Source organism: Phascolarctos cinereus, unplaced genomic scaffold, assembly GCF_003287225.1.
Source record: "Phascolarctos cinereus isolate Bilbo 61053 unplaced genomic scaffold, phaCin_HiC Scaffold_726;HRSCAF=1367, whole genome shotgun sequence".
Lineage (NCBI taxonomy): Eukaryota > Metazoa > Chordata > Mammalia > Diprotodontia > Phascolarctidae > Phascolarctos > Phascolarctos cinereus.
In genome coordinates this window covers 315,389,573-315,412,887 of record NW_027556098.1, presented here as the reverse complement: position 1 = coordinate 315,412,887, position 23,315 = coordinate 315,389,573, and the positions used below count along the sequence as shown (strand labels likewise).

At 42.2% G+C, this 23,315-nt stretch overlaps 1 protein-coding gene across 1 annotated transcript in view; it reads left to right on the top strand.

The window, feature by feature from the left end:
• CHRDL2 (chordin like 2) overlaps nucleotides 1-23,315 on the top strand; it is a 90,165-nt gene that overhangs the window by 42,045 nt on the left and 24,805 nt on the right. Inside the window, exons 5-6 of the mRNA XM_020989570.2 lie at nucleotides 10,476-10,569; nucleotides 21,073-21,128. Of these exons, the coding sequence (XP_020845229.1) occupies nucleotides 10,476-10,569; nucleotides 21,073-21,128 (150 nt within the window). The remainder of the gene's footprint in view (nucleotides 1-10,475; nucleotides 10,570-21,072; nucleotides 21,129-23,315) is intronic.

Sequence of the window (23,315 nt, the reverse complement as noted above, 5' to 3'; positions counted from 1 at the left end):
TAATACATACATAGTCAATTTTTGTGTAGGTACCATGTACCTCTGAGAAAAAGGCATATTCCTTTCTATCCCCATTCAATTTTCTATCTAAGTCTATCACATCTAACTTTTCTAAAATTCTATTCACCTCCTTAACTTCTTTCTTATTTATTTTGTGGTTAGATTTATCTAGTTCTGAGAGGGGGACGTTGAGTTCCCCTACTAGTGTAGCTTTGCTGTCTATTTCCTCCTATAACTCACTTAACTTCTCTAAATATTTGGGTGCTATACCACTTGGTACATAAATGTTTAGTATTGCTATTACTTCATTGTTTATGGTACCTTTTAGCAAGATGTAGTTTCCTTCCTTATCTCTTTTAATTAGATCTATTTTTGTTTTTGCTTTGTCTGAGATCAGGATTGCTACCGTTGCTTTTTTTTTGTCTTTTACTTCAGCTTAAGTGCAATATATTCTGCTCCAGCCTTTTACCTTTACTCTGTGTGTATCTTTCTGCTTCAAATGTGTTTCTTGTAAACAACATATTGCAGGTTTCTGGTTTTTATTTTATTTATTTATTTATTTAGGCAATTGGGGTTAAGTGACTTGCCCAGGGTCACACAGCTAGTAAGTGTCAAGTGTTTGGTCTGAGGCCGGATTTGAACTCAGGTCCTCCTAACTCCAGAGCCAGTGCTCTATCCACTGTGCCACCTAGATGCCCCAGGTTTCTGGTTTTTAATCCACTCTGCTATCCACTTCTGTTTTATGGGAGAGTTCATCCCATTCACATTCATAGTTATGATTACTGTGTATTTCCCTCCATCCTATTTTCCCCATTTATGCTTTTCCCTCTCTTTTCACCCTGTCCATCCTCACCACTGCCTCCCTCAATCTGTCCTTCCTTCCATAAGACCCCCTTCCCTTTTCTTTCCCCTTTTCTTCTTCTACTTCCCTATAGGGTAAGATAAATTTCTATACCCAACTCAGTGTATGTTATTCTCTCTTTGAGCTAAAACCAATAAAAGTAAGGTTCAAACAATGCTCACCCCTCCCTTCTTTCCCTCTACTGTAGTAGATTTTTTGTGCTTCTTCCCTATTCTTTTCCCTATTCTTTCTCTCCCTTCCCTCTTCTCCCAGTACAACCCTTTATTTCACCTCTTAATTTTTTTTTATATCATCATATCAAAGTTAACTTATACCCACACCCTCTGTCTATGTATACTCCTTCTAACTGCCCTAATTGAGAAACAGTTCTCAAGAATTGCAAGTATCATCTTCCCATGAAGGGATGTAAACAGTTTCACCTTATTGAATAACATGGTTTTATTTTTCTTTCCTGTTTATCTTTTTATGCTTCTCTTGGGTCTTTTATTTGAAGATCAAATTTTCTGTTCAGCTCTGGTCTTTTCACCAGGAAAATTTGAAAGTCCCCTATTTCATTGAATGTCCATCTTTCCCCTGAAAGATTATGCTCAGTTTTGCTGGGTAGTTGATTCTTGGTTGTAATCCAAGCTACTTTGCCTTCCAAAATATCATATTCCAAGCCCTGTGATCCTTAATGTAGAAGCTTCTAAGTCCTTTGTAATCCTGACTGTGGTGCCTTGATATTTGAATTGTTTCTTTCTGGCTGCTTGCAGTACTTTCTCCTTGACCTGATAATTCTGGCATTTGACTACAATATTCCTGGAAGGTTTCATTTTGGTATCTCTTTCAGGAGGTGATTGGTGGATTCTTTCAATGAGTATTTTACCCTCTGGTTCTAGGATATCAGGGCAGTTTTCCTTGATAATTTCTTGAGATGCTGTCCAGGCTCACTTTTTGATCATAGCTTTCAGGTTGTCCAGTAATTCTTAAATTATTTCTCCTGGATCTGTTTTCCAGGTGAGTTGTTTTTCTAATAAGGTATTTTACATTTTCTTCTATTTTTCATTCTTTTGATTTTGTTTGACTGATTCTTGATGTCTCATAGAATCATTCACTTTCATTTGCCTAATACTAATTTTTAAAGAATTATTTCTTCAATTAGCTTTTGTACCTCCTTTTCCATTTGGCCAATTCTACTTTTTAAGGAATTGTTTTCTTCAGTGGATTTTTTTTTCCATTTGGCCAGTCATATTCTTTAAGAAATTGTTTCTTGGGGAAGCTAGGTGGCACAGTGGATAGAGTGCTGGCCCTGAAGTCAGGAGGACCTGAGTTCAAATCTGGCCTCAGACCAAACACTTGACACTTACTAGCTGTGTGACTCTGGGCAAGTCACTTAACCCCAATTGCCAAAAAAAAAAAAATTGTTTTCTTCAGCCAATTTTTGTCCTTCCTTTTCTAAGCTGTTGACTCTCTCTTTTATAATTCTCATTTCTTTTCACATTTTTTCTTCTCCCTCTATTTGATCTTAAAAATCCTTTTTAAGCTCTTCCAAGAAGGCTTTTTGGGCTTGAGACCAATTTATATTTGTCTTTGAGGCTTTACTTGGAGGTATTTTGACACTGTTGTCCTCTTCTGAGGTTGTATTTTGATCTTTCTTGTTGCCGTAGTAGCTTTCTATGGGCTCTTTTCTACTTTTTGCTCATTTTTAGTCTATTTTGTGACTTTTAAAGTTGAGCTCTGCTCCTGTGGTCCAGGGGGCACTGTCCCAAGTTTCTTGTGCTAGGGACTAGGGGCCTGGTCACTAGTGGGATTTCTGTGCTGGGGTGTCAGGTGCTGGTGGTTTGCCCACTGCACTGAGGTGGCCTGGCCTAGTCGTCCCTATTGTGCCAGGGTTCCAGGGTTGGCAGTTTGCCTTCTGCAATGGAGTTGGAGGCCTCACAGCTGGCCTACCAAGCTGCTGGCCTGCTGAGTCAGGACTGTGGAGCCTCAGCTGATGATCTGTGCTGTGGCTAAGAGCCTCCTGCTGGCTTGTCTAGACACCACCTATGCCGGGCTGCTCTCCCTTTTTACTCAAGTGAGACAGATCTTTCCTGAAGTCCTTCTAAGTTATCTTAAGCTGGAAGATTGTTTCACTTTGTCTTTTTGTGGGCTCTATTGCTCTAGAATCCATTTAGAGGCTTGATTTAACATTGTTTATAAGAGAAACTGGGGAGTGCTCAGGCAACTTCCTGGCTTCTCTCCACTATCTTGGCTCTGCCCATCAGTATATTGAAGAGGGCACCAGACCCGGTTTTGACATTTGTAAGCTGAGTGACCCTAGGCAAATCACTAAACCTTAGTTTGTTACTTTATAAAAAGGAGGTAATGACCCTGCTACCACCTATCTCACAGAGCTGATAAGAGAATTTTGTATTACAAAGTACCCTAGAAGGGGGAGTGCTTATTCTTTTCTAGCCCCACCTGCTGCCTCCACATTTTCACCCCTCTTAGAGGAGTGAGTAAGACCAAATGAGCTCAGGGTTGGAGGGTCATTGGAGAGAGAATTATCCAGCAGAGACCCCTCTCTCCCACACAGGCTGTGCAGCCCTGGTACCAAGTACCATGCACAGAGAGGGCCACAAACAGGCTTTGATGAAAATCAAGGCAACGATGGGGCTCAGTGGACAGATTGCTAGGCCTGCCATCAGAATGACCTCAATTCAAATCCAGCCTCACTGCTTTGCTTCAGTTGCTTTCAGTCATGTCTGACTCTTTGTGACCTTATTTGGGGTTTTCTTGGCAAAGATATTGGAGTGGTCTGCCATGTCCTTCTCCAGCTCATTTTACACATGAGGAAACTGAGGCAAATAGGGTTAAATGACTTAACCAGGATTACACAGTTAATAGTGTTTGAGGAAAAATTGGAACTCAAGTCTTCCTGACTCCAGGCCCAACACCCTATCTGCTATGCCATCTAGCTGCCCCAGCCACTAGTGACCATGGGCAAGTCACTTAGCCTTAATTTTCTCAACTGTAAAAGGGAGATAATAATAGCACCTACCTCCTGGAGTTGTTGAGAGGATAAAATGAAATAATATTTGTAAAGCACTTAGCACAGTGCCTGGCACATAAGAGGTGCTGCATAAATGCTGGCTATTATTAGGTACACAATCATTAGGATTGTTGTGGCCAGGTTAGGGTCTCAGAGCAGGAGCCCTAGAGCTTGAGTTTGAGCACCATCTTTGCTTCCTAGTACCTCGATGACTCTGGAGCCATCACTTACCTGCTATGAGCCTCAGTTTCCTTGTCTGGAAAATGAAAACGTTGCTCCCACTTCTGGTATGTTTATGTTCCAGGCTTGAATCCCAACTATGCTGCTTGACTGACTGTAAGACCCTAAGCAAGTCACATCACCCCTCTGACCCACAGTTTCTTTATCAATAAAAGAGGAGTGATAATACTGACGCCACCCACCTCAGCAGGGCTGTCCAGAGGATCAAAAAGAGACGAGAGATGAAAAGTACTTGGTGAACATGAAAGCACTGTAGAAATGTCAGCTGTGATCATCATCATCATTATTAGTCTCCATTGTTTAGCTGGCCCCAGCAAGCCCTTCATCCTCTGCTGCCCGCCCACCCCCTCTTCCCTTGCCAGCCAAGCCCTTTGGATCCTGCCTTCCCCCATGCATCAGTGCTCAACATTTCCTTCCAGTCCTTGTAGCATACACAGAAATAACCATTCACAGGCATCCTCAGCTGAGAGCCCAGAGCCAAGGGATGGATGAGAACCTCTCAACCCAGGGCCCAGCCCAGCATGCTTCTCTGCAGACTGTCTGGATTCTGGCTCTAATTCTGCAAGGGCATGTGGGCATTTATTAGCTTTCTTAGCCAAGCAGAAGGGAGTCACTCTAACGTGAACCCCCAAAATGTCGGTCAAGCAATCAGGTACTGGGGACTGAGCACAAGTAGTTACAGAGACACAGCCCTTGCCTTCAGGGATCCCCCAGTTTGAGGTGAAGATGTGTCCTCTGCCCTTAAGGAGCATCTTTTCTCAGCAAAGAATAGGCTTTGCCCCCTCCCCATCTTTCTAGTTTTCTTACCCTTTGTTGTTCAGTTGTTTTTCAGTCATGTCCAACTCTTCATGATCCCATTTGGGCTTTTCTTGGCAGAGATACAGGAGCGGTTTTCCATCTCCTTCTCCAGCCCATTTTACAGATGAGGAAACTGAGGCAAACAGGGTTCAGTGACTTGCCCAGGGTCACACAGCTAATAAGATTTGAACTCAGGTCTTCTTGACTCCAGGCTCCACATTCTGCTGCATCACCTAGCTGCCCTAATTTACTCTTTACTCCCCTTCATACACTCTTCTGATCCAGCTCCCGTACTCTTCTTGCTGTTCCTTCAACACAGTACTCCACGTGACTTAGCACTGGCCCTGCCCCATGCTTGGAAAGCTCTCCCTGCCCATCTCTGCTTACTGGCTTCCCTAGTTTCACTTCAAATCCTGGGAAGGCTTTTCCAACGCCCTCACCCCCACCCTCTAAAATTACCTTCCATTTATTCTGTATGTATATTGTATGTAGTTATTTGCATGTTGTCTCCTCCATTAAAATATGAGCTCCTTGAGGGAAGAGACCATGTTTTAGCCTTTCTTTGTATCCCTAGCACTTGGCCCAGGGCCAAGGCACATGATGAGTGCTTAACAGTATGCTGACCGACTGTCTGACTGATGGACGGAGAGACACATCTCCTCTCTGTGACCCCCAGATGGCTCTAGGGAAAGCAGGAGTCTTTTCTTACTCAAATAACACTTCCTCTTGAAGACCAAACAGAAATTTATAGACCATGGATTGGCTATGGATTTTCCTCACACATCTCTCTAACTGTAATTCAGTTCTAAACCAATAGGATCCCCTGTCCATCTCCAGCCCCCTTGTCCCATTCTTAACAAAAGCCTCTAGGGAAGATGATGCTACAACCCTCCTTGTTCATCCATTCTAATCATGCGCTCAGATCACATGTATTTACTAAGCACCGTTTATATGCCAGGCCCCACGCTTGGTGCTGGAGATTCAGAGACAAAAATGAAACAATCCCTCTCTGTAAGAGGCTTCTAATCTCTAGAGCAGGGTTTCTTAACCTGGGATCCACGGAGAGATATTTAAGGGGGATCATGAACTTGGATGTAGATGGAGGGGGAATAACATTTTAAACTGCAGTCACCTCTAAATGAAATTCAGCATTTCCTTCAGTTATCTAAAAACATGATTCTGAGAAGGGGTTCTAAGGCTGTCCTAGACTACTAAAGGGGGCCAGGATACCCAAAATTAAGTACTGCTAGATGAAAAGGTTAGGAAGTTCTGTCTTCTATCTATTCAGGGTACGTTATGCTATAATTTAAAGCTTGTCTCAGGAGAATGAGAACAGTGGTCAATCTCCACCATCAGAAAGACTTCATTGTCCCTGAAGGCCAGAGTTCAGCCCTTCCTCCTTCTACCCTTCTTCAGACAGAGGAGTCCTACTTTCTTTCATCCATTCTGATAATACCAACCCATTTTTACAGTACTCAAAGGCTTACAAAGCTTTATCTTTAAAACAGCCATAAGAGGGAGGTAGTGCAGGTATTAATATCTGAGATTTACAGACGAGGAAGCTGAGGTACAAAGTTCAGTGACTTATCCAAGGTCTTATATGTCTAGTAACTGCTAGAACCGATTGTCAAACCCTGGCTTCTCTACTCTTGATACATTGTTTTCTCCACAAAAGTTCTTAACTGTTTTTGTGTTCTGGGCCCCTTTTTCAGTCTGGAGAACCCTATGGATCTCTTCTTAGAAGAATGTTTTTAAATGCATAAAATAAATTACTTGGGATGATGAAGGAAACCAATCACACTGAAATGCAGTTGTCAAACTATTAAAAAAAAAAAGTTCACAGACTCCAGGTTAGGAACCTTTCTACATCAGCCCGTGGTGCACATGAGTGTGCTAGCATGCACGCGCACGCGCACACACACACACACACACACACACACACACACACACACACACACACACACACACACACCCCATTATGCCCAAATGTGAGGCTCAAGCCCACACCCTTGAGGCTGACTTTCACACTGCACTGAATGAGGTAGCCACAGCTGAGCCTTATAGAGGTGAGGTTCTTGCCCATAGTAACTTGGCTAAGTGTCTGAGGCAGGGCTCAAACCCAGTGCTTCTGACTTCAAGATCTGTGCTATCCTAGCACCTAGCACAGAGCCTCACATACATGCAGTAGGTGATTTCTCAATGTTTATTCAAAGGATCACAGATCTGAAGCTTAAAGGGACCTTTGAACCCATCTTCTCCTGCCTAGTCATTTTTCAGTTGAGGACTTGTGGCCAACCAAGGTTAAGTGACTTGCTTGATCACATAAGTAGTAAGTAGCCCTCCACTGTTATCTCCTCCTGGCCTCCCCTTAGGTACAGTCGGGTGGAACAGTGGATGGAGCTACTGAGCCTGGAGTCAGGAATACCTGAATTCAAATCCAGCTTCAGAAACTTTTTAGCTGCGTGACAGGAAGTCACTTCACTGCTATCTGCCTCAGTTTCCTCAACTGTAAAATAGGGATAATAATAATAAAACCTATCTCCCAGTGGTATAGTGAGGATTAACTGAGATATCTGTGAAGTGTTTAGCACAGTGCATCCACATGGTAGGCACTTCATAAATATTTCCTTCCTTCCTTCTCTCTTCCTTCTCTCTCCTTCCCTCCCTCCTCCTTTCCTTCCTTCTTTTCTTCCTTTCTTCCTTCTTTCCTTCTTTCCTCCCTCCCTCCTTTCCTATCCCCTAGAAAATATTCCTCTAAGAAGGAAGGGCCTACAGAAAGTCAGTGATGAAGTAAATACTGAGCCTCCAGGTGTCAGAACCCATGGACTAAGGCTTTTTCTGCTTCAGGATGTTGGCCCTTCTCTTTGGCTTAGCTATTTCCTGGGGGTTGGTTGTAGTGAGGAAAGGAGGCAGGAAGACCTTGGGATTCAAATCCAGCTCTTCTGACTCCCAGTCCAGTGATCTTTCCATTGCATCCCACTGTCCCTTCTCTCAAGGTGTCCAAAAGTGCCCACTGAGCTAGGAGCAGGGGGCCTCTAGGAGTGACCTACTTTCAGACCCCTTGACTCCACTGGAGCCCGAGGGCCGAGCCGTGCCATAGTTTTGCTCTTCCAGAACGGGCGGCCCACTGGCACGCACACAGCTTACCGTTGTGCTGAGTCTCCCCAGATCTGAAGGGTCTGTGGGTGCCAGGAAGGCGCCTGGGTGAGGAGAATGTGGTGGCTCTGCTTAGAGAGCTATTCCAGAGCCTTGGGAAAGGAGAGAGGTGAAAACTGCTGAGTGTGGCCTCTCCTGGCCTCGGAAACCTTACCAATCTAAATATTCCCTGGTTCTGCCCTGCTCAGCACGTCCCAGTCTGGTGAAATAGATCACTCTGTATACACACAGCTCATGCCCGCACACACCATAATTTCACACCTGTAAGCTGCTCCTTGGATGAGAAGAAACCACAGATTTGGATAGGGGCACTTGGTGACTTTTTTTACTTAGACCATAGAATATCAGAGCTGGAAGGGACCTTAAAATGTAGAATATAAAATGTCAGCTTCAAGGAACCTTAGAATAGAAAATAGCAGAGTTAGAAGGAACCTTAGAACACAGAACATAGAATGTCAGAACTGGCTGGGCCCTTAGAACACAGAAAATGTCAGAGCTGAGAAGGCCCTTAGTACAAAGAATATGTCAGAGCTGGGAGGGCCTTTAACTTCATCTAGTCTTTTATTTTTCCTTCAGGTAGAGGCAGAGGGTTGGTGGAATGACCAGGAGCAAGTAGCTAATATATGAATGGAATCATAGTGTAATATAACTCATTTATGCCATGTGATATGGGAATGAGGAGCTGTTAGCACACTTGTAAGGCAGCCTGTTGTAAGACAAAGAGGAGACTGGTTTGGTTTTGAGCTGTGATTCTGATCCTTAGTTTCCTCCTTCATAAAGTGGGGATCAAAATCCATACCCTGTTATCTTTTGTGAGAATCGAAGGCAATAATGCATAACTAGACTATACCATATAAATGAAAGTTACTCTTATTTTCCAGATAAGTGAAGCTTATTCTTGAGTCAGCATAGTATAGTGAAAAGCATGTTGAGTCTGCAGTCAGGAGACCTGGGTTTGAATCCTGCCTCTGACATTTACTAGCTCTGTGACCATAAGCAAATCATGTAAACCTCTCTGAACCTCAGCTTTCTCATCTGCAAAATGGGGCTTATAATAATAATCAAGCTTCCTACCCCACAGGATTGCTGGGAAGCCAGAGCTTTCTAAGTCTTATGGTACTGTGGAAAAAGGAGTTATTATTCTTACTCCTAGGGGCAGGGCCAAAATTTCTTAATAACTTTGACAGAAATATCAAGTCACTGGAGCTTGTGGGCACCGCAGAGGTCATTAAGTCCAATTCCCTCCTTTCACAGACCAGGAGCCTCAGGTCCCTAGAAGGGGAATGGCTTGTCCAGGTCATAAAACAAGTTAGTGGAAGAAACAAGATAAGAGCCCAAGTCTCCGGATTCCTGACATGGTATCCTTCCCACCCTATTCAATAAGACACCTCTCTCTAAAAGGCAGTCAGTGCATCCCTGACTTGTTACATGGAGGCCACTAAATCTAAACAGGACTGAAAGTTTTCTGTAAATCTCAAAACCTGTCTTCATAACTGACCCATGTAGCCCTTTATACCCATGATCTCACTGGATAGATGATAGATATATAAGGCAGCTAGATGGCAATGCAGATAGAATTTTGGGCTTAGAATCAGGAAGCCTTGAGTTTGAATCCTGAGTCAGTCAACTGACTAAGAATAACTAATAATAATCAATTAATAAATTAAGCACCTCCCGTGTGTCAGGCACTATGCTAAACCCTGGGCATACAAAAAAGAAGCAAAAGGCAGTCCCTGCCCTCGAGGAGCTTACAGTCTAATGAGGGAGATGACAAGCAAACAAATATGTACAAAAAAAGCTATAGATGAGGCAGATAGGACTCAGATACTTACTAGATGTGTGATTCTGAGCAGCTCGCTTCACTCTTCCCAGCTGAAGTCAAATCAATAAGCATTGATTAAGCACAGACTCTGTGCTAGGTACTTTGCTAAGTGCTGGGGACAGAAATACAAGCACTTTCCTCATCTATAAAATGGGGACAATAGTGGCATAGGAAGAGGCCTTTAGAACACAGAATGTCAGAGCTGGGAAGTGCCATATAAATGCTATTTATTATTAATTTGAGCCTCATAACTACCCTGTAAGGTCGGAAGGCATCCATCCTCACATTTTACAGACAAGAAAACTGAGCCTCAGCTTGTGACTTGCCTGGCCAAACAATGAAAAATGTCAGAGTAGGACTTGGTCTTGGATTTTTCTGACCTTAAATTTAGCCCTCTGGCCACTTCTACCCCCCTCTGCCTCCCACCAGCTTCCTCAACATCCTAGAGGATCTCTTGGGCCCTTTCCAAAGCTGACATTCTGTATTCTCTGTTCTAAGGTCCTTCCCAGCATGGTAGAACATTCTGTGTCTAGTCTCCAAGGGCAGCAGGCCCAATCACTGAATTTGCTCCATGTTCTTTTTCCCAGGAAGGCCAAATCTACTGTGGCCTCATGACTTGTCCTGAAACCAGCTGCCCCACACCTGTCCCAGTGCCTGACTCCTGCTGTCATACCTGCAAAGGTAAGCCAAAGCCTGCCGATGGGGTTGCCCCAGATCATCAGTGCTAGAAGGGACCTCAGAACATGGAATGAAAGTGCCGGAGGGACCTTAGAACATAGAATGTTAGAGCTGGAAGGGACCTTAGAACACATTATGTCAGCACTGGAAGGTATCTTAGAACACAGAATGTCAGAGCTAGAAGGAGATTTTAGAACACAGAATGTCACAGTAGGAAGGAACTTTAGAACATAGAATGCCAGAGTTAGAAGGGATCTTAGAATATGAAATGTTGCAGAATCACAGAGTTAGAAGCAGTCTCAGAGACCATCTATTCCAACCTTTTCTTAAACATGAATCTCTTTTGTAACATACCCAAAAGGTATATCTGCCCTTTCCTTGAGGCTCTCCAGTGAGGGGCAGTCCACTAAACCCCAAGGCTGCTTTTGGATAGAACTAATTGTCAGGAAGTGTTTTTCTTATGTCAAACCTAAATTTTCCCTTTTTTCAACTTCTGCTCTTTTTAATTCTGCCTTCTGGGTTCAAGCTGAACAGGTCCAATCCCTCTTCCATGTGGTGGTCCTTTAAATACAAGTAGACGGCTATCATGTCTCCCCTAAATCTTCTCTTCTCCAGGCAAAACATCCCCGGTTCCTTGAACCAATCCTCATATGGTAAGATCTCTAGGCCTCACATCATCCTGCTTAACCCTCTGGATGTCCTCCAACTTATCAACATCCTTCCTTAAATATGGCACCCAGAACTATCCCTCATTCTCCAGCTGTGGTCTGATGAGGACACTCTAACCTTGCTGGTCCCAGACACTATGTCTCTCTCAATACAGCCAGAAATACTTTCTGTTGCCTTCGCTTTCTTGGCTCTTGTAATACTCTGCCAATTCATCCAGAGCTCACAGTTTACTAAGAACCCGAGACTTTTGGTGCCTTCGTGTTTACACTACACTCTTTTCCTGATATACTCCTCCCATTAATCCATCCCTCCCATAACAAAGAATAAGTTGAACAAAGCCTACTGACAAATCTACCACATCTAGCACCCTCTCTAGAATTCTGTCCCCATACTTACCCACCTCTCTACTGAGAGCAGTGAAGTGGGTCACGCTGTCAGTTTTCTAGGATGGAGATTCATCATTGCAGATTGTTAGCACCTGGGCATTCTTTACTGTTGTTTTCACTTGGCTTCCTCACCTCCTTGCTCTGTAGTGAGATCATTGGGTCAAAGGGTATGAACACTTTAGGCAGCTAGGTGGTACAGTGCATAGTGTTGACTTGGAGTCAGGAATATCTTCAAAACTTACTTGAGGTCCTTACTTGGTTATGTGACATCAAGCAAGTCACTTAACCGGGGTTTTTCCAGCCTCAGTTTCCCCATCTGTAAAATGGGGATAGTAATAGGGTTGTTATGAGGATCTAAAGAAGTAACCCATGTAAAGCACTTTGAAAACCTTCAAGCACCACATACATGCTTGTTGTTATTAACTTAGTGATTTCTTGCATTCCTAGGTCTTTTTCAGATGAACTGATGTTTCTATGCCTCTTCTATCTTATACTTGAGAAGTTGGGGTTTTTGAACCCAAGTATACAACTTTACCTTTATTCCTAATCTATTTTATCTTCACCCTGTTAGGTTCAGACCAATGTTCCAGGCTGTCTAGATGTCTTTGGACCTGACCCTTGATATGCAATGTGTCATCTCTCCCTCTCATTTTGGTATCATCTGCAATCTTGATAAAACAGATAAGACTATATCTAAGTCACTGATGGAATTGTTAAACAGAACAGGGCCAGCCATAGATCCATAACAGGCAGTGCACTAACAGCCTCTTTCCAAGCTGACGTCGGACCTTTGATGACCTCTCCTTGCGTCTACTCATTCAACCAAGCCCAATTAGTTGCACCATCCTCTTTCCAACTTTTCTACAAGAATACAATGAGGGACTTTGTCAGTTACATTGCTAAAATCTAGGTAATCTATGACTACAGCTGACCCCTGATCTATTGACCAGTTGAGTTGCCTAGTCAAGAAAAGAAAGGAGGTTAGTCTGGCATGATCTGTTCTAGGTTAAGCCATACTGGCTTGTCATGCTACTCATTATCCCATTAATCAGTGTTGCAAGAACTGAAGTCAAGCTCACAGGGCTATTAATCCAGAATTCCAATCGATCATCGTATGATATCTGTCTAGTTCCTTCCTTATCCTGATCACCCTCCTCCGGATGTGCTCTGATTTTACAGTCATTCCTAAAGTGTGGCTCCAGAACTGAACACAGAACTCCAGATATGTGTCTGGATCAGGGAGTTTGAAGGCTTCCTTCTCTTCCCTTTTTGGGGGAGGAAAGAATGGAGACAAACCAGAGATGGAAGGGCCCTCAGGCGTTACCTAGTCCAAACCCCTCATTTTATAGAAGCATTTTATAGAGGCTCATGATGTAGTAAAAGCTGGGATTTCTTTGAATTTGGAGCCAGTGTGCCTGAGATTAAGTCCACAACTCGGTGTGGCCTTAAGCATGTAATTTACCTTCTCTGAGCCTCAGTTTCCTCATCTGTAAAATAGTCATACTAATATCTACCTCACAGAGTTTACCAGCTGTAAAGTGTTATAAAAGTTGGAGTTATTGATTTAATGACCAAAATTCAGACAATGAATTAGTGGCAGAGCCAAGATTAGAACCCAGGTCTCCTGTTGTCCCCACCTTCCCCAGCCTAGGGATATTTCCACCACACCGTACTCTATCCCCTGTAGCGGCCTCTGGTCATCAACTTGAATTATATATAGAGAATTAATTCTCTGTCATTAAGATCAGGATACAACATCCCAGGAGGGTAAGTAGTACAAATATCCTCATTTTACAGATGAGGAAATGGAGGCCTAATGATGTGAAGAACTTGCCCAGAGTCAAGTCCCTATTTCCCAGTCTAGCCTCAGAGAACAGACCTACCATGCCACACCAGGGCGATTCACTCTTTCTCTTTCGAATCCACTCTCACACACACACACACACACACACACACTTTCTCATACAATCACTCTGGTTCTTTCACACATGTACATCCTGACATCCTGAACATTTCGAGAATAATTAATTGAACTGTTTGGCCAAGATCAGGGTAGGGGTGGTCAGAGAAGACTTCTTGGAGGAGGTGACTCATGAGCTGGGCCTCGATGGGCACTTTTATTTGAACCAAGTTGGGCTTAAGTTTAGGGTCACATTAGCTGTGGAATAAGAAGCTTCCTCACATCCATCACAACTATTGATTCAGGAAGTGGCCTCGGAGGGAGGGTCTGAAGTAGGAGTTTGCAATACATGGGGCTACCACTAGAGGACAGTGTGGAGCTTTTATCTAACACGTGCTCAAGAGGGACTTTTTCACCATTTTTGCCCTTGAGACTTTATTTGCCTTTGGGGTTGTTAGGGTACGACCTTAGAATGTGGGAAGGGGGTAGGACAGTGTAGGACCTTAAAACATAGAATGTAAGGACTGGCAAGGACCTTAAAATATAGACTTTTAAAGCTAAAAGGAACCCCAGAACATAAAAAGTCAGAGCTAGGAGGCATGCTATGATCAGCTAACTTTGCCTCTGAGTCAGTAATATAAACTTACCCCTAATGGCATGGCCTGCTTGAGATAGTAGATGCAAATTTTATGCATTTTCTTGTACTCCTCACATTTGCTTAGCCCTTGTCACTGCCTCTGCTGAGTGAGACCTTCCATCATAGAATATAGAATCACAAAATCTTAGAATCAGATGAGAAGGCCACCAATCCACCTGTACCCAAGCAGGCATCACCTCTATACTATGCCCACAGGTAGCCATGGATCCTCTGTGTCTGACCCTCTAGGGATGGGGCACTTACTATCTCCCCTAGCATCACATTTCGCTTTTAGACAGGTGTAATTGTTACAGAGCTTCGTTTAATACTGAGCCAAAATCTGGTGCCGTGCAGCTTCTGTCTTCTGAAACAATGCAGAAGGTTCAACCTTCTTGCATTTCTTCATTCCCCATTAAGTCTTCTCCTTTATAGACTAAACATCTCTAGCTCTTTCAGTTGATCCTCATATAATAGTCTCCAGTCCCCTCCCCATCCTGATTTCCCACCCCTGGATGTGCTTTACCTTATCAAAGTCATTCCTAAAACATGGCCCCAAAACACAGTGATCTAAATGTGTGCTCTGACCAGAGCAGAGGATACTGAGGTTAATAATTTCTTCTGGACATTGTGGTTTAACCTTTTCTGTTAACATATGTCAATGTTGACATCATCAAGCTTGAGGTCCACTAAGACCTTTGTATGGACTGTATTGTCTAGCCAAACCTATATATATATATATGCAATTCATTCAACCCATTTTTCAAGCTTTCTAAGAAATTTTAGGCCCTAATTCTGTCATCCAGCATAGCTGACCTCAGCTTCCTATCAAATGGGATAAAATAAACACTTCTTCTCTCCCCTTTCCTTTCCCCTTCCCCTGTCATACTCAAATTTAACAAGTATATTATTTGGCCTTCATGCAAGTTACTGATAAAAAAAAATGTTGATTATAACAGAGCCAAGGACAGATACTTTGGGATCTGACCAGGAGGGACCTCCTTCCAGGTCAACATTGGTCCATAAATCCCCTAGGCTACTGATCTGGTCATTCATTCAGTCACTTTTCAATCCACCCAACCTTGCTCACATTTCTCTATCAGGCTGACAGTAAGGAGAGAGTTTATAAAATACCTTGGTGAAATCCAGGTAGATCATGATTATTCCCTATTCCACCTTTACATAAATTGTCCCCATGTTTGAATGTTCTCTCTCCTCACTTCTACTTGCAAGATCCTTTGTTTCCTTCCAAGCTTGGCACGGGTGCCAACTTCTACATGAGGCCTTTTCTGATCCCCCAAATTGTTAGTATTTTCCACCTCTTGAAATGACTCCATACACACATTGTATTTATTTACTTGTATGCTTGTATTATACATCATATCATCCCTATCCTATCCCCAGCAGAATGTAAGCTCCTTGAGGGCAGTGACTATTTCCTAACTCTTTTTATCCTCAGCACCCAGCACAGGCACTTACATGTGTATAGAATTGAATCGAATAGCATTCCCCTCATCTACCACTCTAGTAACCAAAATGTGATGAGTCCAGCCAGATTTTTTTTTTTTAAGAACTCATGCTGGATCATGGGGATCACCACTTCCTCTTCAAAATGCTCACAGACCTTCCTTTTAATAGTATGTTATGAAATTCTGCCAAGAACGGCAGTCAAGCTTACTAGCCCACCTGTGAAGGAATCTACCTTCTTCCTATTTGTGAAAATAGGGACAAGCTCTGCCCACTTCCGTGCCGATGTGTGAGGAATCCAACCCTCTCACATTCTCCGTGATTTTTCAGAGATTGTCAAAAGCGAGCACACAATCACATCTACAGGTTCTTTCAGTGCATGGAATACTGTCCTTCTGGGCCTCACAGCTTGAACTGGTTGAAGGCAGCTTGATACTCTCTTACCATCTCCTGGGTTTCAGCTCCCCATTAACCATTTTCATTCTATCTTTACAAGTCATGAACACAAAGTCTGTGTCTAAAAATGTATGTTTCATTCTGCCACTTTAATGCACCACTTCTCTGTCAGTGTTAGTGGCAGTGGCAGTGTGTTGTATCATCAGTCCTCTAGAGTCATGGTTGCCCATTACACTGATCACATTTCTTAAATCTTTCAAAGCCTTTTTCATTGTCCTTAGCATTTCTTACAAACCTTGGCTCATTTTGAGCTTTAACACTACTGCCTCTATTCTCACAGAGTTGTGCTAATCTTTTGTATCGATCTTCTATTACCTGACTTATTATGTGCATCCATTCCCCAGGGCATACTTCTCTGGGTCTGTGATCTCCTCAATGTGGGTACTCTCTTAAACCATGTCTACCCATCCTGTGTGATTCATATTAATGTCCTTCCATAAATTCTACAAAAGAGGTCCATCCAACAGACTAGTGGCTTTTCTTTAGGTATCTTGAGGTTGCCTGGATACTAAGAGAACACACAGGCCATCCATGAATCATCCCTTTCTCTTGGTACATGACACGTTCAATTTTTTTTTTTTTGGTCTTAGAGCTCTCTGAAGACATCCTTTAAGCAACTTCTTCTATCCAATTCATTTGTAATATGGCTCACACATACCACGTACCTCTCAATTGCCTTTTGGATGACACTTAACTTTAATTTTTCAGATTCTCTGATTCAGTCATTTACAATCATCTGAAGAATTCTGTTGTTTAAAAGATGGACCTTTGTTTCAAGGGAAATCACAAAGGAAATCCAACCCCCTCTCCTCCTCTTCAACTCTGGGTTGAGCTCATTGTCATTTGCAGTGTCTGCCCAAGAAACGTGGAAGGATGGACCAGCTCTATGGGTCATCCTTCCAACCGCTTATCCTATAGATAATGTTCATTCGTGGTTTTTCCCATGTGACAGTTAGACAAAACTTTTTTGAGTGATTATGGGTCTTATTCTGCTACATTCTGGGGCTTGATGCAACCAGCGCAACATCACGCACAAACAAGAGCTTCTTGAAGATTTCACCGGTTGTAGGGAATCCCTCTTTCTTTGGTACCCCACAACGGACATCCTTCATGATAGTGGCAAGTAATAATAATAATAACTAGCATCTATGTAACATCTGCTATGTGCCAGGCACTGTGCTAACCTGTTTACAAATATTATGGCAACTGATCCTCGCAACAATCCTAGGAGGTAAGTGCTGGCATTATTTTACTCATTTTACAGTTGAGGAAACTGAGGCAAACAAACCAAGTGACTTGCTCAGGGTCTGACAGCTGGTAAGTATCAGAGGTCAGATTAGAATTTAAGTCTTCTTGACTCCAGGCCCAGCATTCTATTCACTGTACCACCTAGCTACCTCTAGTATCTATGGAAGGCATTCATCTCCCTATTTTATTCCTTGCTCGATAGTAACAACCAGAGGGTCATTGAGCAAAATTCTCTCTGTTATGCCATCTTTCAAGAAATTTTGAATGATTTTGACACATCCATGGGAGTTACCTTGTTGAAAGAGATCCTTTAAGTGATTTGCTTTACTAAATCAAATTATCTATTCAATCAAACAAGCTATAAGTACAGTGGAATCCTGTATTCTCTTCACCTTTCAATCTATTGTAACTATAAAAATTTGGTCCATTATAGAATATAGTTTGCAAAAGCTTGAAGGTTCCCGTCTCAAACCTTTATGTTCCTGATATCTATATAGATTATTCTCATAAAAATCTACTACAGATGGAAAAGTGGGCATCTGGGTCATTTTTTGTTTATGATTTCTCATTTGCATTTTTGTAACAATAATGTCTAAGATTTTCCTCAAGCCTTTGGTGTCATTTCTTTTTCATACATATCGAGAATCAGTTACTCAAAACCCTTAAAATTATGTTGCCTTCATCATGGACCTCCTTTTATATGCACTTGAGCTAGTCTAACTGTTCTTCCTGTATTTGTTTTCTTCTGTGCTGTTTCTACTTCCTCAAGTAGCATATATAGGATTGTAATGTTAGAGTCTAAGCATTATAAGAATCTTTACAAATTTTCACCATTTTTCTTCTGATTGTTTTGCTTATTTCATCTTGCCAGTTTCATCTTTAAATGTCCTCAGAACAACTCTGCTTGGTTAGGCTTCTTACCATACTTCATCTAAATTTGTTTTTTTCCCTCTGCTTGTTCTTACCATTTTATGCAGCTCATACTCTTCCACCATCCTCCTCCATAAGAGTTTACAATGAGTTTAAATTCCAAATCAGTGTTGCCCTAAGCTGCCATATCTCTCTGCTTGGAAAGAAGCTCAAGTTGTGGGCTGATGGAGGAAGTTTCAAAGCCCTTTTGCTCTCATTATGAGTAGTGATCTATGCAGCTTAATTTTCTTTAGGAAATAGTTAGAATCGGTATTAAAGTTTGTTCTTTTATCCATTTCCCATTTTGAGGCATCAACACTTTTGAGGCCTTAAAAACAGGTCAGATAGAAGTTGCCACAATTTGTATTTCTCTGGTTTGATGCTAAATTTGACATTTGTTCCAACAAGTCAAATAGCTGATTTAGAAATGATGCCCACATCCATGAGTCATCCTTGCTCTTGGTATATGACAAGTTCATTTTTTGGTCTTAGATCTCTCTGAAGACATCCTTTAGGCAATTTCTTCCACCCAATTCATTTGTAATATGGCTCACACATACCATGTACCTCTCAATTGCCTTTTGGGTGACACTTAACTTTAATTTTTCAGAGATTGGCATCCTCTGATTCACAGTCATTTTCAATCATCTGAAAGATTCATTTTTTCATATTTGTTAAAAGATAATTTCATTTGTTGTGATATTTGGTACTCTTTCTCAGGGAAGGCATTTGTGGGATAAAGGCATGAAGTTTCTTTGTAGTCTACAGGCTAATCTAGATTATCACATTTCTTACTCCTGAACCATATTTTCCAACTCATTTTCCTTGCCATACTCCCCTATGCCTACCTTTTCATCAAAGTTTTTATACTATATGACATTATATGTTGATATAATTTGAAGGAGATTATCAAGTTCTTCGTAGAATTTCTGTAATTCCCCATCCTCTAAAACAGATGTTGGCACATGTGAGCTGAGCTAAAATTATTTTCATACTGGTTTTTTTGCAAACCTATCATAAACACTGCAATGTAAATCAATCAGATGGCCCATAAAATGGTAGTTCTTGTTGGCTTTAGATACATGGTAAAATAGATCCCATCAACTCCTTTTATTTTTCAGTTCAAGAGAAATGTACATGTCTTCTCTAAATCTTAAGTTGGTAAGTTGTAAACCCATGTGGTCTCATTAACCAGCTCCTGTTTATTCTTCCTCATTGGAATCATTTGTGTTTGCAGCCTCAGAATTTCATTATTGAGAACCACCCATCCTTCTTGCTGGCCATAGGTTCCTGCCTCTATGCCTTCAGAACACTTTGGAATGTATTCTCCCCCAGTCTAGGTTTGTCAGGTCAGACTCGATGTCATTCACCCTTTCTTATCTATCAGAGACCTTAAGATAGGGTGGTCACTTCCTAGCGATCTTGTCACCTCCTTTTCAGCAGCCAGTTCCCTTCATCATTTCCTCCTCCTTTGAAAGACTCCACCTTATTATGACTTTTCCTTTCTTTCAAATCATCAATTTGCCCACAGCCCAGATACAACCTCTTCTGAGAGGCGAGGGGAAAGAGACAAACACTCACAGGAAATGTAGAAACATGTTTAAACTTGGTTCTTCAGTGCCAAAGGAGGAAGACTGAATAGTTTTAATCCTGGAAAGCCTGCATGGGACTCTAATTTCTCTAGCCCAGCAGAGCAGGTAGGAGAGAAGGGAGGGTTGTAGATGAAATCTGGGTGACCAGTGTGAGGAGGTGGCAGATGAAGGGATAGTACATATCCAAAAAATATTGGAGAGACTGCGGGAAAACAACCACACTAAAGTACTGTTGATGGAGCTATGAATGGGCAAAGCCATTCTGGAAAGCATTTGGGAATTATGCTGAAAAGTCACTAAACTTTTGGGACATAATTTGACCCAATGATATCACTACTAGGTCTACACCAAAAAGAGATCAGGGAAAGAGGAAGAGGACCCATCTGTACAAAAAATACTTAAGCAGCTCTTTTTGTGGTAGCAAAAAACTGGAAACTAAAGGAAGGCCCATCAGTTGGGGAGTGACTGAACAAATTATGTATGTATTGTAATACTACTGTGCCATTAGTATGTGTGTGTGTGTGTGTGTGTGTATGTATGAACCGTTGCAGAATGAAGTGAGCAGAACCAGAAAAGCAATTTATATAAAATCAACATTGTGAAGGCAAACAACTCTGAAAGATTTCAGAATTCTGATCAATGCAAAGAACCACCATGATTCCAGAGTAGCGGTGTCACATTTAAATAGAAACAGATCCTGGCAGGTAGCATATTGACTTAGAAAACCACAAACTGACATTATCTGTGTTGTATTGTATTTTCACTTATTTTGTTAAACATTTCCCAATTATATTTTAATCTAACTGGGGCAGCACTTGGGGAGTTTTGCTGATGTGTTCCAGGGGACTGTTAAGGAAGCCTCTACCCACATCCTGACAGAGAAGTGATGCACTCGGGCTGCAGATTGAGATATACATTTTCATGTGGTCAATGTGGGAACTTATTTTGCTTGACTATGTATATTTCTTACAAAGTTTTTGTTTTTGTTTTTCTTTTTTTTCTTCAATGGGAGAATAGAAAGGAGAGATAATGAATGCTTAAATGCTTGGTTTTTTAAACTTTATTTTCAGTTTTAAATTCTCTCCTTTCCTCTATCCCTCCCTCACCCATTGAGAGGCAAGATTGTTAATGTTTTAAAAAGAAAAAAAAATTTAAAAAAAGATTCATGACCAAAGAAAAATACCAGAAGCAATCCAGTTTGCATGCTCAACCACCAGAGTGTCTGTTTCCACCTTGGTTTTCCAGATGGATCATATGAGAAATCAGCTGAAGAGGAGACCCTGCAGTTATACCGAGGAGTGGTAAGTGAATGATTTTTCCTATGCTCATCTCCAGTGCAGCCTTGCCTGGGGAAGAAGAAGAGGGATTCAGAGTCCTGGCACAACCTGGCTCCTCATCCTCTTTTAGAACCTGCTACTCTTCCCAATTCCCTCTTCTCTCTCACCCTTCTACAAGAAACTAAGTATTGGTCTCTACCTCTTCCCTTTCCCTCATTTCCCCTGTCCAACCACAGTCACAAAGTCACTAAGACCTGTCCATTTGGCTTCAAGCTAGTTCAATTCAAGCATTGATTCAGCAGAAATATTATGGCTTAGTAAATAAAGAACTGGCCTCATTGTTAGGAAGACACAAGTTCAAGTCCTGCCCCAGACACTTACTGTTGTATGATGCTGGGCAAGTCATTTAACTTTTCAGTTTCCCAGATAACTATCATTTGCAGACCTCTATTGGTGCAGACAGCTTTCCTCACTGGGATCACCTTACACCCATGAAATTGTAATGCTGGACGAAAAAAATAAGTGGCCAGACATGAGTTTGACTCTGGGGAGACTAAGGTCTCTGATGTAAAAAGAGCTTCAAGTCAAATGGGGTGGGAAAAGCACATACACACAATAAAGACAATACAGGGGCACAGGGCATAGAGCACTGAGCCTGGAGGCAGGAAGACCTGAGTTCAAATCTGACCTCAGACACTTCCTAGTGTGTGATCCTGGGCAAGTCACTTAACCCTGTTTGCCTCTGTTTCATCACCTGTAAAATGGGGATAATAATAGCCCCTCCCTCCCAGGCTTGTAAGGATCAAATGAGATATTTTCAAAGTACTTAGCACAATGCCTTACACAGAGTAGATGCCATATAAATGCCAGCTACTGCTGCTGCTGCTGGTACTACTCCTAGATGGTCTCCAATGTTCCTCCTAGCTCTAAATCCATAATCCTATGATTCCCACAGCTAGAGAGGAGGAAGAGAGTGCTCCGTGTAGAATAGGCTAAATGAATGTGACATAGCAGGAGAGGGCCAGACACAGTCAGAGTACAGCTAATAGTTTCGTTTGAGTAGAATATAGAATTCATGAAGTATTGGAAGATAAAACTAGACAGGTAGGCTAGAGACAAATTGTGCAGGGCCTTAAGTGTCCAAATCGAGGGTTTCTATTTTAGCCTGGGAGCAATGGGGAAGCCACTGAAACTTTCTTTAAGCAGGGAAATGACATGGTCAGGTCTGCAGAAGGTCTCATCTTCTCGTCCATCCTCTCTTCTCCATCATGCACCCACTGCTCTGGTCTGGGCCTTCATCACCTCTTGCTTAGATTGTTGCAATGGTCTCTCTGCCCTTCTTCCTCCATGTGATCTTTTCCATCTCTAGTCAATCCTTGACGCAGCTTTCAAAATAATTTTCACAAAGGCCTGACCATTCCTTATCAGAACGGGAGCTGTTCCTTGTAAGTAGAGATTCTTTTATTCCTTGTACTTGTGTCCCCAGCACCTAGCACAGTGTCTGACTCATAGCTGGGGCTTAATAAATGTTTGTTAATTGATTAATTGATTGATACTACTCTGAAACCTTCAGTGGCTCCCACTATAAATTATCCACTTTGGCCCATAGGATTTGCTCTACTAATACCTCAGCTCGTCATCAGAACTGATCTCAAGAATCTTTTGCCCTCTGACCAATCAATCCCAACTGGAGGCCCTGAGACCAGTGGCCTTTGCCTTTCTGCCTGTTGGTATCCTTGGTTCAGATCTATTGAACCAAATCCCTAACCATCTTTGCCCTATTCCCACCATGGCCACTGTCATGGCCCCAAGGACCAGTATGGCGGTTCCTATTCTAGGAACTGCCATACCAATCTGAGATCTGCCCACCTTGGGGCTCAGGCCCATTCTACCAATCTGACTCCTGGCTCCTTTTTATAGCCTAGCAACTTCCCAATATAAGCTACAAACTGAACCCTTGTAACAAGGAAAAATCATTAAGTGAAACTTATCAACAAAGCCATGAAGTATGATGGGATTTGGCACTCCATCTATGTTTCTACTAAACTGGGGCTAACGAGGGCATTAGAGGGAAAAAGATGGGGGCAGAAAGTAAAAACTATCTCCTCCTGCTAGAGTGTTTCCCATCCCACTTCAGCAAAGAGTTCAGGTTACCCCCAAAGTCCACAAATGATAATAACAGCCACAGATCCCATTTCAATCCGTTAAGTA